Raw genomic sequence first — 19,022 nt, 5'->3', positions numbered from 1 at the left:
GATATACACCCCTTACTTGCATTCTTTTCCCTAATGTGAATGTCATCCAAAATCTTTTACTGTAGGTCCAGTATATGTATTTCAGAGACCTCTCTAATTGCATTGTAGTTTATTTGGAACCAAACTCATCTTTATTCGATATATACACTTCATTGTAAAAGGTTGATCTTTGTAAAGATCAATACTGTCATTAATGTCAATCATCCAAGGAGATTTATTTCTTTCTTTTTGTTCTCAATAGTCTAGTATACAAGCACTCACAAACACAGATACACACATACATAGGATGATACATATGAGCTATAACACAGGATAAGAACCAAAGTAATATATGTATATATAAAATAAAATAAGAGAGAGAGAGAGATTGAGTCAGTCAAGAATTATTTCTTGGCTAAAAAAAGAATGTTAACGAAACGGCCAATAAACCGACTTTCAATATGTCAAGAGGAATACGGAATGCCTGGGATGGTTGAGAATAAGCAATTTCTTTCTTGGCTACATTAGGTGACTCGCTGCTTAGCACAGAAGGAGTTCCGTTGGATATAGAGACTTCCTTTTCACTTGGCTTTGGAGCATTTTCACTAATCATTATCGAATTATATCTCGAATCACATTCAAGTACAACGTTTTTTACATAAGCATTGACCGATGAATGTAGTGACCACTGAATTGAGTAAGAATAAATAAATTTAATATATATAATATAGAATAAATGTTCTGTAAATATTCTAAAGAAGTCTACACAAATCCAAGTCTATTTAGATACTTACGTCAATAGGTCCTCGAGCCCATTGTGCAGTTCCTGGTTTTGTACTTCCATCCCATAAACCTAGTTGAACACGACTAAACCAAATACATATATGTAAAATGCACTAATTACAGCCGCAAAACGGTATATATTTATGTAAACTTGGTAACCAACTTACGCTGCGTGTGTAGGATATTTACAGACTCCATCTTCACATGTATCTTTCTTCTCTCGTGTACGAACCACAATACCATCTACTTCCCAGACAATACGCTCTGGACTCCTTAATGTCCCCCGGAAAACAGCGTTAGTAACCTTTTCATTTTTTTTCTTGGTCTTTCTATGTTTTATATTATCCATACACTAATATTACCAGTCGATTGTATAGGTGTGAAATGCATCAAAGATCGGTTCACCAGAAACCTCATGAAGACCTCCATTGACTATATATTCCAGTTTTCCTCCATAAAAGTAATTTGTTCTATACGAATATTGGATCAGTTAATATTCATGTCATTGTCTCTTTTTTTTCGATAAATAAATAAATTATCCGCGCATTTATACAAACTATAATGTTTCTTACTGAACATGATTTGGATCACCTAAAAGAAATACACGGACAGAAACAACAATAAGGTATTGCCATATTATTATTATTGTTTCTTATCCACACTATACTATAGATTTTGAGTATCATACCTCCCAGTATTTCATAGTCAATCTCATCACCACCGTCTGCCATCAGAATCATGGCTGTGACGGCACCTCCAACAGGCGCTGATCTGACTGTAGCCGAAAAGCGCCCATATTTCATATAGTTTGTTGAATTGAAGGTGGGGCCAACGCCTTCAAACTCGTTATACGGCAATTCTAAAACAATAGAAATTATAAACAGTAGCGTAAATACAATATAATAGTGAGCATTGATAGCAAGCCTACCAAAACAGAAATGATAATACTTGTAATAAGAAGAAACTTGCCTACTGATTCATCGAAATGACGAATGTATTTCTTGGGTGGTAAAAGGACCATTTTGATGCCATCAGAGGGAGTTATTTCGTAAGTATCCATATTCAAACTATGGGCAATCCAACCAGACGATGTCTCTGAGAACTCTGACCGTAGATTCTGACAGGGTAAAATGGCATCTTCAGAGAAAGTCTGGGCCTTTGTAAAAGACGCAAGACACATTAGTCCAAAGGCGCTTTTAAAAATTATATTCATCTTAAAAAACAAAGCAAAAAAGAAAGAAAGAAAGAAAGAAAAAGAGTAGGAAGGAGAATGAAGAAGAAGAAGATCAAGAAGAAAGAAAGAGAGGTGTAAATGTAATAAGAATACTTGTTAAAGTCAATGTCGCTCGTTTTTTTTTTGATTTTATATTATTTTCTAGCACTTTAATATAATCCCTTTTTATGCGTACAGAAAACATTATGTTTGTTTGTAGTCCAAATTACTATCTTCAAGACAAGTCAAAACAAGACAAAACAAAACAAGCACATTTTATTGTTTATTGGGGTTTATCTCAACCAAATTTCCATGTCTTGATACTAATGTCACACATATCACAAAACGAAATCTCCAATATTCCTCCCTTTATTCTCTCTCTCTCACTTTGTTAATTATAACCAATGAAATACGTGATTTGGCTTCTAAGTAAGACCCACATAAACAAATAAACCACAAATCAAGTATCATTATTATTATACAAAAAAACTATATAACCAATCATTACATATTATTTAACCAATTCCCACCAATTGTCATTTATTCATTTATTTAAATTCTTATATGTATGTATTAAAACACATTATAATGCAACGCGTCTGTAGACATATTTATTCTTCAAGATCTTTGCCAGAGACAAACCAGTAGCCACCTACAAATGGAACTTTGCTCAAAACGTCCTTCTGAACAATAGGCACGTCAGACCCAAGTAGAGAGAATGCGGCCGCACCAGCAATACCCCAGATAGCAAGGGAAGGAAAGCTAATACATGAAAGAAAATAAACAGCTTGTTAATAATGTTCGTTTAATGAAATGTCATTTAACGTAACGTAACGTAACGTAACGTAACGTAATGTAATGCAATGTAATGTCATTCTTTTTTTTTTTAGTTTATTCCTACACATTCATAATCTTTTCTGGTGTAATGAAGCCAATGTGAGGACTTGTTCTAATGGCCTTGACCGCTAATTTGTGAGGATTCATTATGTAGCAATATCAGAAATTAAAGAAATGTAATTGTATGAAATGGAATTGTCAAAGAGTAGTGTCAAAGACGGCTCTTTTCTTTTTTGGAGGTGTGGGGCTATCCAAATTTCATGCAGATTCACAGTGACTGGTTCGTCGCCGCCAATGCTCCGTCAGCACAGTCACACGAAGGCGGTTCATTCCTGTATGCGTACTGCACCATTGGAACCAAATTGACAGCAAGTAAACATATGCACACTCATACACATACTATTTAATAAAATATCTGAATTGCGACATTATTTTTTTTAAAGAAGAAATATAAACAAGGAAACCAGAAAACACAATGGTACATGCTGTTAATTATTCTGATTGTATTTATTATTAATATTAAACTATGAGCACACGAATACATATAGCGCCAGGATACGAGCAATGTATATTTATATATCCTTATCATAGAGCTCTATAACTCTACCTAATTCTACTATCTTTTGGAACGAGCTTGGCTTGATATATGGATAGACTGTGAAAAGATACAGGAAGGGAGAAAGAGAGAGAAAATATTGTGAGATTAGCTGTAACTGGTAGAATCTAGGTGTGGCAAATGAGGTACACCCAACGGTTCACAGAAATTTTATTTGGGGTACGCAAAATAAGAAAGAAATAAATAAAATCTAAAGTCAAGCAGCACAGACTAATTTGTCAAGGTAACAACTGTTGCCGTATCTGTAGTTATATAGCTGTGGTCAGCATAACTAATGCGTGTAAATATATTATTCTCAAGTTAATCTTTCAGGAACATAATGTTAGTAGAATATATCAATACCCACCAATCGCATGGTTCGATCACGCTATACATAGGAATTATTCTTGAGCTATTTCAGTAAGCTATCAGTTCCATGATACCCTTCCAAGTCAAAATATAGCTTAGCTAAATACACCTCACGCTTCAAGGTAAGCTTTGTGAGTCTGTATATTCTAGACACACTTCGAAAATGTGCTTTTTGATGTAGCCCGTCCCCCTACCTCAATTCAGCTAGCTCAATACCCAAGACATTATTTATGAAGCATATTCTAATTTCTTGCCTTTCTTTTGTTAGTTTGAGTTAAGTAAAACTCGACTACAACCACCAAGTAACGAAAAAATCAAAAAATTAAAGGCCCCGAGCCAGTCTAGCCTTGCTTGACTACCGTACAGAGACAGGCAAACACAGGATCTATTGTTGTTAAAGGGAATGAATAGGGTTAGCTTTATATGTATATTTTAGACTCAGGCATCTCCACATTCAATTTGTTTCTTGTACTGAGACCTCGACTGTATATATTAATTACTTTGGCCAAGTGAATTCTTATTTATACTTTGGCAGCTCACCTAATTTCCTTTTTTTTTGTTGAAGCAATATAAGCACAAACAGAAACAATAAAAAAAATGAGAGCAAGAAGGGAAGAAGTATAGAGAACGAAGAGTGTAAAACCTAGAACTTGTTTTGTCAAGTAGCACAGGCAAATGACCTGGTCTGGCCTGGCCTGGCCTGACCTGACCTGACCTGACCTAATATTCTTATTATTTTTTGTTTTTATGAACAGTATAAAAGCCTAGAATAATTTGTATTAACAGACTACCCTTGAAGATATTACCGGGGCCAAAGAAATATACTTCTTGGTTTGTTTTATATTTTATTGATAGGAAAAAAGAAAAGAAGAAGAAGGAAAGCTGGTATAACAGCAATTAAAAATATCCTGGTTTCTATTAAGTATACCTTTAAAGCATTATATTTCAAGAGACCTAAAACCCAACTTAAAGCTAAACTTTAAAAGTATGTTCTAGACACTTCATTTCTTCAAATCACAGCATTTGGTTTTATATATTTTATAAGATAGACAGCAGAAAAAAAAAGGAAAAGATCAAGTCCTCAATAATGTTAATTAATACAATTGACCCCAAAAAAAAGTCGCAATTATAGGTTCTATAAACGTATAAATAACTAAAAGAAATCTTGTTTAATCCAAATATTTATAAAGTCTTGATACTTGTAAACAGCTTACTTTTCAAATACATTACCAGTATAAGCTGTATGATACACACTAGTATAAATCTAATAAAGGGGTGTACGAATTTGGCACAAAGCAATAAGAATAATAAGAATAGTGGTCTAGTGTCAGACCATCTATTGTACTCAAAATATAATTCAAGAGTTAAAGAGGTAGACTTGACCTGGGACCTTTTTATATACATATTTTATTCAATGTTATATTCTAGGGACTTGGAATTCTGGAATGTTTAGTACAATTTATTTACTTTCAGTGAAGTTTCAAGGATATTATCCTGATAATAAATAGTAGAACAAGTGGTCCCCTTTTAGATTTACAATCCACAAAGCCATCGGATCTGGTTTCAAAAAAGGTAATATATAATTGAGCTCTGGCCATAAAATTATGTGGATGACTTGTAGAGCTCTCATAACAAAGAGAGAGAGAAAAAACATCTAAAAGATGTGCTCATCAATGTCCTTAGACTTTAAAGGAAATGCTACTGTTGTATAAATTTGTTTTCAGGAATCCTTTGCTTTCTTTTCTGTTTGATCTGGGAGATTTAATCAGGCCACGAGAGGATTTTGATATACATATATATATATATATATATGTATTTATGCGTGCACACACACACTTTACAGAACCTGTATTTTAATGAATAAATATACATTTTGAGGAACGAACATGTTGTATCGATCAATAGACAGCTTACTACTAAAAAACAAATCAATGTCTTTAATGTAGATCCTCATCTCAAAGGGACAATAGGAAACATTATGAATGACAGTATAAAAGGAGAAAAGGCAATTAAGCAATAGTTGCCATTTATAGAATGTTCCTTATACTCTATATATCTTGGCAGATACATAGCTCGGATACTGAAAGGTTACCAGGTAAAGGGCTGCCATATATTGTGGTTGTTTAAATATGCTGTGAATACTCAGCTCTCCAAAGTCCAAGTGAACACAGAGCCACAGAACAACAGAAACACATGAATGCTAAACCGCCGGGGACGTAGTTGAAAGACTGTTTTGCTCATCTGAAAAATAATACTGATAATATACTTGCTGTTATAATTGGATCTAAGTACCTGCCCTGAGAAAGAAAAAAGTATATACTCTATCTATTCCAAATTCCCAAAAGATTAAAGTGTATTTTACTTTGAGACTCTTGGATTCAATTTTCTTCTTCTTTTTACTTGATAATTTTACTCGTTATGGACTATAAGCCACCGATAAACTTTTTTTTTTTTTAGTTTTTGGACAACCTAAATAAGCTCTTTAGTCTAAAATATTGTAGTAGCCAGATATAAAGCTAAATAATAATAATACATAGAATTTTTTTAAAAAAAAAACATCAATTGATAAACCCATACATATTTCTAAATGAATTATGTACTATTAATCTAAACAAGACTAGCCAAGTTGGTTAGACAAGAGGTCTTTATGATGTGGTCCATCTTTTCTTCAAATAATTTATAGGTCGTACAGTACAAAATGATTTGTTCCACCACACTAAAGAAAAAGGTCACACTGAACCAGAGGCTGGAATTGGCTATCAAAATATCATGAACTTGGAGACATTTCAAAACTAATTTCGTGAGAGGTTCGAGAAATAAAGTCAAAATCGACAAAGATATTTATTGTAGTAATTAAGTGAAAATCAAGTTAAATATATTAAAGAACAAGAAAAGACATGTTAAAAATACATTCAACAAAAGTAGAAAAGAGAAAGAGTAAGAGTAAGAGTAAGAGGTGAACGTATTGGATTAATTGAATTTCATGGAAACAATATTCTTTAGAATACCGTCAAAGTCTCGCCCATCAAGAACGGAAAACGAGCGGCGAGATACAAGGTTAACTCGGGCATTTATTTTATTTTATTTATTTTTCTGGTTTTTCTTTTCAAAAATGCAAAGTTCACCGGATAAGGTCAAGTCAAGATGTCTCATATATACTTTATCTGCCCAAGAGATTTTTCTTATTACATTGTCAAAGCAACGTCTAGAAGGACATGGTCTACTGTCAAGGTTTTATTTTGAGTGTATGGCATTCCCAGTCTTTGTAGAACATTGGTACCCACAAATAAGCGCCTAAATCTTCTCTAAAACTAAAAAAATAAAATATAAAAAAAAATAGGGCCACAGACTGTAGAATCCGATACGCCAAGTGACACCAATGTGTCTATCACGACTTTCATTTCTTATACCACCCTGCAATCGTCGTCGCAGCGTTAATTTTTGCCAGGACACACATACACACACAGACACAAATATATTTATTTTATTTTAACCACGAGCAATATTTATTTCTTTCTCATGGTCGCGTCAATATATAGTAGAAATAAGGTATCATTAATACATTAGTTTGTTGAATATGTCCCTTTTGATACCCTTTGAGAAACAGCTGTCATATGCCTGTTCGTTCTATGCCGCAACATTTATAAGAAGCATCGTCCTTGGCATATATTGCTCGTGTCACCAACCATTGCTTAAAAGTTCATGATCGTCATAAACGACGTCGATCAAGTCCGCGAAGTGGCTTTGTATAGATGTACTTTTTTTTTGCTTCTTCTTTCTCTGACTAATGTTCAATAGATCTATATGTGTATGGATACAAAATTCAAATCATGGATAAATTACAGTAAATATTTAGCCCAGGAGCATCGTACTAACAAGAATTTTGTAACCTTCTCCTTATCATTCAAGGGTTCATTAATTCAGTCGGTCACGACCACTGAATAATAGCCGTTAAAGCTGTTGTTACTGTTGCATTTGTTTCATTCCCAACACGTTTTCAAAGAGAGCACAATATATGTTATATACTCGGTTTCCATTTTACTGAAGGACTCAAAGGAACAATACCTGAAAAAGGAATTAATGTTGTGCTATATACATACATATCTTTCTCTAACACTTATCAATGTTTGTAATTAATCATAAAAGACAAATTGATTATTTTTGCCCTCCCCCTTTTTAATATTTTTACGAGGCAAAGAATCTCTATACTCCTTTACGGGTCTTACGATGGCTTACAAACACAAAGAAAAAGAGACGACAAATCTCAACCATGATTAAGGTCTTAAAGAGGGGAAATACTAGCTTTGTTGATTATGAGAGAGAAACCCCCCAAAAAAACAAAAGCTTTCATTATCTTTTGTTGTTAAATGTAAGGAGTAAGCATGCACTACTAATTGAATATATCATTGTTATATACCTTTTCAATTACTTTATTATTTGATATAGAAAAAAGACCCTTTTTTTTTTGGTGTGTATACATCTAAGCGCACTGATTGGATTATATATTACCTTTTCATATGACATATGTATATATATATATATATATATACATAAGCGACATTAAACGGAACTATACAATTTAGTAATATTTTAAGCCATACGAAACTCACCAAAAAATAAATAAATTAGAAAAATTTAAAAAGTAAGCTTTCAAAATGTAGTAATAAAAACGACAATAAAAGATTTGGTTCCTGATCCAAGTTTATTACAGAATATGACATTGTAGCTAGTTAATTTCTGTATTGAAATCTATATAGAATGTATAAACTCAAAAGTAAGAAAGCTATACAATTATCATTGACCTCTAATATATATACATATATATATACATATATACACACACATAAAAGAAGGCTTTTGGTTTGAATGTTATTAAGTTGTGTGTTATATGACAAAATATACTTTTCTCTCTCTTAATGATTGTACAACTCAAAGTTACTCAATAGTCGTACTTGCGGCCCTTTTTTCGGGTCCCCGACAAGCGGGAAGTATGGGTCCGCTCCATGTGGCGCAAAGTAAGTGAATTTGGATAATTGCCAGAATGCCACGCTTTCACAAAGAAAAACAATTGAGATGAACAGAATGATAATAACATAATAAAATAATAAAATAGTCATAATAATGACGATAATAAAATCAGTCAGATTAATCGCACACAACTCAATTTGGGTTTATATTTTGATCTTTGTGACCCGAGTGATGTATAGAACGTATATATAATATATATATATATATATACACATTTACATTTACATATATTTTTTGATAAATTACTATGCCTATAGCTATATAATTCTATATGTATGCCTATAGTAGAAACACCAGTTTTCTTTGCAAGTAACAAGGGAATTGTGTGTGCAGTTATGTAGATGAAAGGTGTATGTAAGATGTAGGTTAGGAGCGTAAGAGAGAAAGCAAAAGGATGAATGATATTTGTTCTTCTTTTCTCTCTCTCTATTTTGCACAGCAAAAAAAAAAGAGAGAAGCAAAGAAAAACAATAATTCGAAATATCAGACATGAGTTCCCTCGTTCATATGAATGGTCTGGATAGGATCATGAAAGCCATAACGAGATCGTTTGGCAGGGACGGTATTTGCACGAAGAAGATGCTTTTCATCAGAGGAGGCAAATGCCATGTCATTAGGATGGAAACAAGGTGTGGCCGGAGAGTTTCCGTAAGGTGATGGTGATGGTGATGGTGATGAATGAATACTTGGCTGCATATTGAGTCCAGAGTGAAAGTCGGGATAGAGAGATTCGAGAGCACACGAACGATCGGATCCAGCCGAGTCCTGTAGACCAAGCACAGTCTCAGACCCGCTTTGTTTGGGTGTCTTGAAGCTGGCGTGGTGCTCAATCAGGAACTGGACAACCTTCTGGGATGTCTTGTAATGAATCGGGTTCATTGCGTGTTCGGGGCTCAGGAGAAGTCCGGGTGTGAATACTGAAGCCAAATTGAAAATATCCATTTTGGTGTAGTGCGCATGTTTGCCAAATACGCCAATGAGGTCTAGGAGGTAGAATAACAAGTGTTGATTCTCGCATGGCAGTTGATCAAGTAGGTGTTGAAATGCCCTAATGCGGTTAATATCCGTAGATTCGGTTTCTGTAATAAACTCATCAGCTCCATCATTTTATATTTATATATATATATATATATATATATCTTTTACTTGATAAATCGACCCTATTATTTATATTTATATATTTATATTACCCATTACATTACGGAAAGGATGGTATAGCTCGTGGACAATGACAGGCTCAGGCATATAGTTGAGAAAGCGGCGAAGAACATTAGCAGCATCATGGACAGAATAGCCTTTCCAGTCAAATTGCTTGCCGTAGTCAAGTGGGGTATTGAATATGAGTTGGAGTTCACCGATACGTTTTGCGCTGGTGTGTTGTGCTGTCAGTCCAACTCTTTTTTTTTTTTTTTCTGTCTGATAAGTATTGTTCTCACCTGCCACTCATACGAAACACTCCTTCAGTATATAGGCCTGTGAGAGTAATAAGAGTAACAATGATAGTGATAGTGATAGTGATAATGGTAATGATATGTTTAGTACATCAATTCTGTAAAGCTTCTTGTATATATATATATATTTGATTTGATTTGATTCGACTTGCCCTGATCTTTGAGGAAGAAGCCGCATTTTGCAACAATAGTGGGTATATAGCCTACAATAGGTTTATTGCCATTGTCTGTATAGGTAACTATTGCTCTGGATAATTCAAGACTGTTTTCCAATGGTACACCGAAAACCTGAACTGAGTCTTCCAGAGGGAGGGGGTCAGTGGCTAGACTTGCTGGGTGAATAGTCCCTTACCTGATTTGCGAGTGTTCTGCTTCTTCAAGGTGACTTTCTTCCACCAGTTCTTAAGAGAGGTGTCTTTGTGTTGCATCAACTCCATAGCTTAGATAGTATAGGTAAAGATATATATGTATATAAAAGGAACAAGGGGTTATAAGAGAGAGGGGAGAAGGAAAGCAAATAATAATAATAATATATTAAGAAAATAAAAAGAAAGGATCGTCGATGAAAGGAAAGAGAAAAGGCAAGAAAGAAGAAGAATATATCCCAGCCAAAGATACACTTTTATATATAAATATAAATATAAATATAAATATAAATATAAATATAAATATAAATATAAATATACATATATGTATCTGTGTATATAAGTACTTGTATATAAATATATACGTGTGTATTCTGTATGAATGTTTGGGCTTGTGTGTGTGTGTGTGTGTGTGAAAGAGTGTGTGTGCCCTCACTGAGTCGTGCGACCAACATCGTTTCCAAATAAAATAAATCATTTCACTTTGGATTCTCTTTTCTGCTAACCCCATCCCTTGTAAAAAGCAAGTTTTGCAATGGCCAGTTCGCCAAAACGGCCACCGCAAACACTACAACAGTCGAATCCCCCGGGTCTTGTAGTTTCTTCTATTGCGACCACTTCTGCTGTACCCTCGACCGAGAGTCGCTTCAGACTGCTAACTTCTATAGCCCCACCTGCTGGATGGGATGAAGCAAGGCTGGGACTGCACAGTACATCCCAACCCCTGTCACCCTTCTTCCAATCTAATTCCATACTAAGATTCACAGACACCCAAGTCCCAGATTCCCTCGAGAACCTCGGCCTCCCTTCTAAGCAGCGTCTCATTCGCTCAAGTAACGCCTCAGCCACGGATGAAAGCAGTCTAAAGACAATTACTGACTCATCTCACAACGAAGATCCAATACCTCACTGTTCAGGTGTTACATCCCTTTCAAACATGACAAATGATGACAGTACAACCCTGATTGGACAATCACGTCAATTAAATACAGACAATTACAAATCAAGTCCAGCCTATGTACCTCCATTACCCACACCACTCATGTCCTCTCCCGCACCGATTAATCCAACTATCTCGTCTACCCCCATCCAAGTTCAACCTCCAGTCCAAACCTTGGCAGTACCACAACTACAGAGACGTAACTACCAAGACTTTCCAGGTCGCAATAAGTTCTTTTGTGGAGGTCGCTTTATGACTAGCAGAGAATATTGGGCATTCCTTGTTGCACTTGTACTTATTGTTGGTCCATCTGTTCTATTTGGTATATTTACGTAAGAATTCTTTTTTTTTAAAGGAAAATATTTATTTAATATGTTATTTATAAAAAATTGTAGCTGCCCGTTCTTATGGGATAATGTTCATCCAGCTGTTCCTATCGTATTTTGTTATCTGTTTGTTCTTTCATTTGCTTCGATGATCAAGACTTCTTGGACTGACCCCGGAGTATGTATATTCTTTATGACTATAAAATAAATAAATAAGATAAAATATTACCGGCTTACAAAGACGACCCACAGATCATCCCGCGCGACTTAGACCCTACGCCCGAGTTCTTTGATGACCAAGGGTCAGCATACTACGGTGAATCTGAGTGGAGTCACGTCCCAGTTCAAAAAGAAGTAAAGATCAGAGACAACACTTGGGCACTGCGTTACTGCGATACATGTAAGCTCTATAGACCACCTCGTGCCAGCCATTGTCGCCAATGCGATAATTGTGTGGGTAAGTCCTATTGAATTATATACATACATACATACATACATACATACATACATACATATATCTAACGTTCTATGTCTTCTTCTTCTTCCTAGAGAATGAAGATCATCACTGTATCTGGCTGAATAATTGCATTGGAAAACGAAATTACCGACCATTCTTTACATTTATTGTCACTGCTACCTTTCTCTGCCTATTTGTCATTGTGTTTTCGATTGTACATCTCCTACTTATAGTCAGAGACCATTCTGGGAACATCACCTTTATTACGGTTTTTCATGCAGCTCCAGTAAGCTTCGTTCTTGCCATCGTTTGCTTTCTTCTCCTCTGGATGGTCGGTGGCCTGACATTCTATCACTGTTCCCTGATCTTCAAAGGCGTCACCACCCACGAGCAGGTATATCCTATACATTATATAAATATTATATTATATTATATATTATCAATAAAGAGAGAGAGAAAGAGCGAAAATAGAATTGTGGTTTCCTTAAACTAATATTACCTTACTTTTGTTTTGATCATCTTTGCAGCTTCGTGCTTCAATAATCAACAGTAAATATCCAGGCATTAGTGCAAATCCGTTTAACAAGGGCAGTCCAGCTCAAAACATGATCCATGTACTTTGCAGGCCACAACCAAAAAGGTAAATTAATAAATTAATAAATTGTTTAAATTTTCTTATTAAGTAAACCTAATATAATATACTTGGTTTTATTATTATTATTATGATGATGTAGTTATCTTCGCCGAAGAAAATTTGTCGAATCTAGTCAGGCCAGAGTAGAGCCTAGCCAGAGTCGATAGTTCTCATAATCAACATAATCAACATCACCGAATCTCATTCCACTTTAGGTTCACCATTATACCCCTACTCCCCTCTATCTCCTCCTCCTTTTTATGGTCGTAGTCAGAATATTGACCATTATAGGCTCAAGGATTCTTATTTTTCTTTTTCTTTTTGGTACTCCTTGTAGCAGCAGTGAAAACAAACTCATCCCATACTTAAAAGCATATTTCCAAAACCAAAAAAAAAGAGAGAGAAATATGCAGGGATGATCTTTGCTTTCAACTGTTTCTGTCAAATTTATTCCCATTCTTGACAATTTCTTATTTATTTATTTATTTTTGCTACAGTTGCTGTTGCTACAGTTGCTGTTGCTTTCCCTTTCTTGTTTCAATAATAATAATAATAATAATAATAGTAATAGTAATAATAATAATAATAATAATAAATAGAATCGAGGGTCTTCAATCTGTGTATATATGAAAAATGTTATTTTTATGATAATAAGAATTATTATTATTAAAAGAAAAAAGTCATCAAGACCAACATACAATATGTGCGTATTCACACAGCTTGGCTTAATAAAACCATTTCACATTATTAAATACAGTAATACAAAAAAAATTACAAAGAATATAAAGAATACAAGTAAATCATGGCCTTTTCTCTCTTTATCTATCTATCTAACTAAGCGAGAACCTTTTTGAACATTCCTTCTCCAATGATACCCTTTAGTCCATCACCAAGGCACTCATTTTTAACAAAATCTCTAACTTGCTCAGTAGTCATCCCTGAAATACGAACCAAAACACCCCTGCCGCCAAGAAGAGGACTAGTGGACCACAAGATACTTCTGTCCTCGGGACTGTGCATAGAGTTGGGTAACATACGGACCTGTTCTGCCTTTTCCTGAAGGAAGTCAATAGATTGCTTCAATGGTAGAGGATCAGAGACCGTGGTAGGGTCCGCACTGATGATAATAAGCGTCGCAAAACAAGTATATGGCTTAAGACGAGATGCATATGAAGTCTCCTCTGAACCGTCTTTTCTCATATACTCCTCATCTTCCAAAACCAAGCGATCTCTTAATACCATGCGTTTACCGACCCAGACATCAATATGACTCATATAGTGTCGGAAACACCAGTTTTCACGGGTCTGTCGTCCACTCGTAAACCAATCCAACAAGACCAGCTGAGAAGAACTATCCTCAAGACGAAAGGTTTGCTTTGACTGGAATGAAGAATCACGGAAAGAAGTAACAGGATCAGGCAAAATGATAAGTGTACCTAAAGGCGCCACAGCGGCTGTGATGTGTTGTTGGGACACCTTAACGTCATCTGGATTTACAAAGGTTTTTTCTTTTTCTGCTGTCGCTGCTGCTGCTGTTGTTGCTGCTGCTTCTGCTTCTGCTTTGATTAAGTTTGAGGGTATCAAAGTAGAAAATCCAAGCAAGGGTTGTGTTGTCTGGGCAAGAGAGGCCATCCACTTTTGTTGCTGGATCCTGTCCTTGAAGATCTTGGTATTGCCTTGAGTCAGCAACATAAGGATAGCCTGTGATTCAATTTCAATCACCACATCAAACATATCTCCACTAACAACACCTCCTCCGTAGCTAAGCATATACACCACCGCCAGACGGTCAGCATATGCCTTGGTCGGGATAAATTTCAGAGGATACTGGGCATGGATCCTTGAAAAGCGTGTTTCACGGTCATGGCATTGACACACCAGAATACCTTTTCCTGGAATATCAGTATTTGCAGACGAGAAGCGTTTCATCTATAAAAGAAGAGAAATCAAGAGAGCAAGAGAGCAAGAAAGGAAAGAGAGAAAAAAAAGAAAGATAAAAAGAGGTAAGAGAAAGATTTGTCCCACAAAGATAAGCAATCGAACATACGCATTATCTCTCTGTATGAGTGTGTGCGTGCGTATCTGTTGTGTGTGTGTATGTGTGTGTGTGTACCTTAAAATGAGCTTAAGCAAAAAAATAAAAAATAAATTATAGTCCGCTACAAAGATACCCTCCCAGTCCCCTCTTGTGTGACCTGTCTTTCATCTACTGTACAAGCCACCACACATATTGCATTACATTTATTTTTTATTCACGCATTCTAACAGCAATTACCCTCCATAACACACACACACACAGACATAAAAATGGCAAAGAAGATTTTTGGAGAGGATGAAGAGATTATTGTACCTGAACCCATCAAAAAAACTGTCGATGTAGTCGAAGAAGAGGAAGACTCGGATGACGATGCTCCCGAAGTTGTGTCAACCTCAGCTACCAAGTCAGCAATCGCCAAAGAGTTGAAGGCACAGCAAGACGAAGCAGCCAGGTGAAGATTCAAATCAATACATATAAATCCCGTATTGAATTTTTTTCTTTTTTCTTTTAAAAAATTCAATTTTAATTCAATTAATTTTAATTTTATTATATCTTATTAGACTTGCCCAACTCAAGAAAGAGAAACGACGACAGCGTGACCAGATATTGAAGGAGCAAAAGGCAACTAGTAAAAGAGGAATCAAACAAAAGGCCGTAAAAAAGGTTGCCGAGAAAGAAAAAGAAGAAAAAGAGGATGAAGTAAATGAAGACGAAGCGGAAGAAGACGAAGCAGAAGAAGCAGACGAAGCAGACGAAGAAGCAGAAGAGACTACATCAACCAAGAAATTGCTACCCACCGATCTCTTGGCTCAGTTTGCTGAAGAAGAAAAGGCGACTAGAAAACGAAACCATATGTCACTCGAAGACTTTGAAAGATTGGAAGAGGAAGAAGAGGAAGAAAAGCGCAAAACAAAGAAATCAAAGAAAACTGAGAGACGAGTAGGTGAATATACCGTTCGAGTACTCAACAACCGTCCTCGTCCTCAAAGTGTCGATGCAAAGATTCTTTCGTTCCGTAACCAGAAGCTCAACAGAAAGTCTACACCAAGAAAGGACGCAGTGAGAAACTCAAGTCAGGGTAGAGCAGGAGGTGCTCTAATCTTTGCTCGAAAAAACACCTCTTCTCATTAATTAATCTTTGTACTTTATTTATATATACATAAATTCTTTCGAACGTATAAATTATTACACTTCCTATAAATCCACATCATTCATAATAAACCAACGAAACAAAAGCATAAGAACCTATTTAGAACCTACTCTAAAGTTTAACAAACTTATACATTCAATCAGGATAAAGTGTACAATAACCCTGGGCGAAAATTGTTTAGGGGGTACACACCAATGTAAGATTATCGAAAAGTTCTTATACACATATTCATTGTACCAAAATCCCTTTAACGTATTTTGTTTTTTTTTAACAAGAAAGAAAAGTGGATGGATTCACAGGAGAAAACCAAAAAGCACTTACAAACTATTCCATTTGAATTCAGGAGATAAACAAAATCTACATTCATTCATTTTTATTACTTTAATACATGGAAGCTAAGCGAGAAGGAGTAAAGAACCCAAATACATACAAAACCATTCATTTGAGTACATAATGTAATATATCTTAATAAATGTTAATGCTTCCATCACGAACACCACAAACAATACGATTGAATCCAATTGTTTCTGTACTGGGAAGAATAACCATGCTTCGCACAGGCTCCAATTCATTTCCGGTATATTCTACTTCCAAGGCTACAGAGCCTTGTTTTAATACTAATTCAAAAGAGTTTGTTTGGTACACACTTCCGTCCGCTATAAAGTAAAAATTAAATTATTTTGAGTACTTTTTTTTTCAAAGGTGTAAATAAAAAATATACCATTTGAAACGCATAATACTCGGTCACCATTTTCATTTAATCTTGTTGTCAAGGCAGTAACTGAATGGTCATTGCGCTTCCAATGGACCAAAGGTTTACTATGTAATGAATCCAATTATATATTAGATAACATTGAACTTATTTAACAAGCTGTCCCTCCCTCCTAATATTTAAGTTACCTAGTATCAGACAAAGAAAATACTTCTACAACGCCATGCAAATCACCCGTACACAATGTAGAGGTATTATCATCAAAGGCAATCGCTGTAATAGCAGAATCTTTGGGTAATGTAGAGAACAACTAGACAAGAATATTTATTAGACCCACATAGTATATAAGATATACAAATATTTCCTTTTTACACGAACTTACTTCTTCCTTTGTTCCTAAGTGAATACCGCGGACTGTACCATCGCTCAAACCAACTAATACCAGCTTATCTGCAGTCTCACTCTCTTTTTCATCTGTGCCCTCAACAACTACCGACATGTACTTGGCTGGCAAAGCCACTACGCTAATCTTATTGACGATGGTACCGTAATCACCCAAGACTGCAATAGTTGTTCCAGTACCTACACATTCCCACACCATTTATGTTTAGCTTCAATTACTTCTTTTTGTACTATTTACAAAAATAAAAGTAAAAGTAAAATACTTACCACAATGCCACAAGCGTACTGTACCATCACGCGAAGATGCTAAATCAAATCAAGTGATAGGAAAACGCAATACAAATTAGTAAGTAACATACCCCCTCCCACCTTTTTTTTAAAAAAAAAATTCATTCAATAATTTTACTTACACAGAACATTCTTTCCTCGACCCACAATATCAAGATCCGTGATGGCTAATAACATATATATTTAAGAATTAACCTGTGTAAAATACTGGTTGAATATATTCACTGGTAATTAAATGCTCAAATACCTGAGGTATGTCCTTTAAGAGTTACTGGGTTGCTGCCATCCAATACAGACCAGATTTTTACTTGGAAATCAGATGCTCCACTCAACAAAACTGCTCATATAAAAACACATGAATGATAAGACCAATTGTACAACAAGTCCTCTCTCTCTCTCTCTTACCTTGATTGCTAGGAAAGAATTGAACTACAGTAACATCATCAAGATGCCCTTCCAGAGTTCGCTATACACACCTTTAAGTTTTCTCTCTCTCTCTTTGTTCCTTATTAAAACACGAGAATAGCACTTACCACTGCTTGTTCATTATTTAATTTTCCAATTGATATATCTTTACCAGAGCTTGCTGCATATAAGTCCCCATTAGGAGATACATTAATACAACCCAACTGATGAAATTAAAGATGTGCGTATTGGCGGTGTCAATATTGTACGATTTTTTTATCCAAATAATAATACTTATTAATCTTAAAATATACCTCTTTTCCTTGGAAAGGACTAAGCTTGTGCTTAGGTCCAACAATCAAGATGTCTTTTAACGAATAAGATGGGCAGCTTAGACTGAATGATATCTAATAATTCGTAAACCGTCAATTTTAATTATTTAATAATTTTGAGTATAATGTACACGTAAGCTATGTGAAATAGCTAATTAATTAATTAATTACTTACAGAATTTATAGGTTTGACTTCTACACCTTCTATACCCTTTAGCTGTGGTTTGGAAGGACTACTTGACTTTTCCACAGCAACCTTGGCGTGTACTGATTGTTTGCCTTTTTTATTGTTGTTGTTTTGTTTTTCCAGAAACCAATTCATTCCTCGTAATGTCAGTCATATACGACAATTTGCTTTTTGGTTTTCTTTTTTTTCTGGCATTGTAAATTACGTCTCAAGACTATTTTGTACCTGTCTCGTAGCATGACACCCAAAATTGTTCAGAAGGTGTAGTATTTGTACTGACATCTCTTACAACTTGATCCCAGTCTGGTTGTACCGAAATGTATGGCAAGGTAATCAGCGGCATAATGAGAAGAAAAGGAATAAGAGTTTGTTTGACGGAGTATTTTAGAATACTTTTACCTTTCTTTTTTATTGCTCTGATTTCCCTGTAATTTGAATGTCCTTCAAATGTCTAATTTTTTTTTGTTAAATCGCAATCACCCCCTTTTCCTCTATATTAATTACTAAACCTTTACAAAAGAAGTACATATG

General features: G+C 35.2%; 6 protein-coding genes across 6 annotated transcripts; 1 reads left to right on the top strand and 5 right to left on the bottom strand.

The window, feature by feature from the left end:
* Positions 1-394: 394 nt before the first annotated feature.
* PHYBLDRAFT_167920 (glycoside hydrolase family 16 protein) lies at positions 395-1,942 on the bottom strand (the record flags this gene model as incomplete). The annotated part of the gene is made up of 7 exons (XM_018435747.1): positions 395-667; positions 774-846; positions 930-1,034; positions 1,125-1,232; positions 1,335-1,353; positions 1,451-1,621; positions 1,711-1,942. 7 exons carry the CDS (start codon positions 1,940-1,942, stop codon positions 395-397), a joined length of 981 nt encoding a protein of 326 aa, XP_018292552.1.
* Positions 1,943-2,586: 644 nt separating this feature from the next.
* On the bottom strand, positions 2,587-3,164 carry QCR10_2 (ubiquinol-cytochrome c reductase core subunit 10 QCR10; the record flags this gene model as incomplete). The annotated part of the gene is made up of 2 exons (XM_018431326.1): positions 2,587-2,737; positions 3,085-3,164. 2 exons carry the CDS (start codon positions 3,162-3,164, stop codon positions 2,587-2,589), a joined length of 231 nt encoding a protein of 76 aa, XP_018292551.1.
* A 6,450-nt stretch (positions 3,165-9,614) lies between these two features.
* PHYBLDRAFT_5171 (hypothetical protein) lies at positions 9,615-10,674 on the bottom strand (the record flags this gene model as incomplete). Its single annotated transcript, XM_018440192.1, has 4 exons — positions 9,615-9,893; positions 10,002-10,200; positions 10,404-10,548; positions 10,608-10,674. Coding segments are annotated over 4 exons (690 nt in total), but the record flags the coding sequence as incomplete, so codon positions are not given.
* A 988-nt stretch (positions 10,675-11,662) lies between these two features.
* PHYBLDRAFT_111945 (hypothetical protein) lies at positions 11,663-12,987 on the top strand (the record flags this gene model as incomplete). Its single annotated transcript, XM_018428250.1, has 5 exons — positions 11,663-11,892; positions 11,956-12,064; positions 12,139-12,343; positions 12,436-12,737; positions 12,871-12,987. 5 exons carry the CDS (start codon positions 11,663-11,665, stop codon positions 12,985-12,987), a joined length of 963 nt encoding a protein of 320 aa, XP_018292549.1.
* An 824-nt stretch (positions 12,988-13,811) lies between these two features.
* PHYBLDRAFT_67568 (hypothetical protein) lies at positions 13,812-14,906 on the bottom strand (the record flags this gene model as incomplete). The annotated part of the gene is made up of 1 exon (XM_018441815.1): positions 13,812-14,906. One exon carries the CDS (start codon positions 14,904-14,906, stop codon positions 13,812-13,814), a length of 1,095 nt encoding a protein of 364 aa, XP_018292548.1.
* Positions 14,907-16,630: 1,724 nt separating this feature from the next.
* On the bottom strand, positions 16,631-18,834 carry PHYBLDRAFT_144948 (hypothetical protein; the record flags this gene model as incomplete). Its single annotated transcript, XM_018431325.1, has 12 exons — positions 16,631-16,821; positions 16,887-16,984; positions 17,066-17,187; positions 17,260-17,459; positions 17,547-17,585; positions 17,690-17,734; positions 17,815-17,907; positions 17,973-18,033; positions 18,101-18,196; positions 18,287-18,379; positions 18,480-18,583; positions 18,717-18,834. 12 exons carry the CDS (start codon positions 18,832-18,834, stop codon positions 16,631-16,633), a joined length of 1,260 nt encoding a protein of 419 aa, XP_018292547.1.
* Positions 18,835-19,022: the final 188 nt, after the last annotated feature.

Source organism: Phycomyces blakesleeanus, assembly GCF_001638985.1.
Source record: "Phycomyces blakesleeanus NRRL 1555(-) unplaced genomic scaffold PHYBLscaffold_9, whole genome shotgun sequence".
NCBI classification, from domain to species: Eukaryota; Fungi; Mucoromycota; class Mucoromycetes; order Mucorales; family Phycomycetaceae; genus Phycomyces; species Phycomyces blakesleeanus.
The sequence above is the reverse complement of the archived record's forward strand: the minus strand, read 5'-3'. Positions and strand labels throughout refer to the sequence as shown.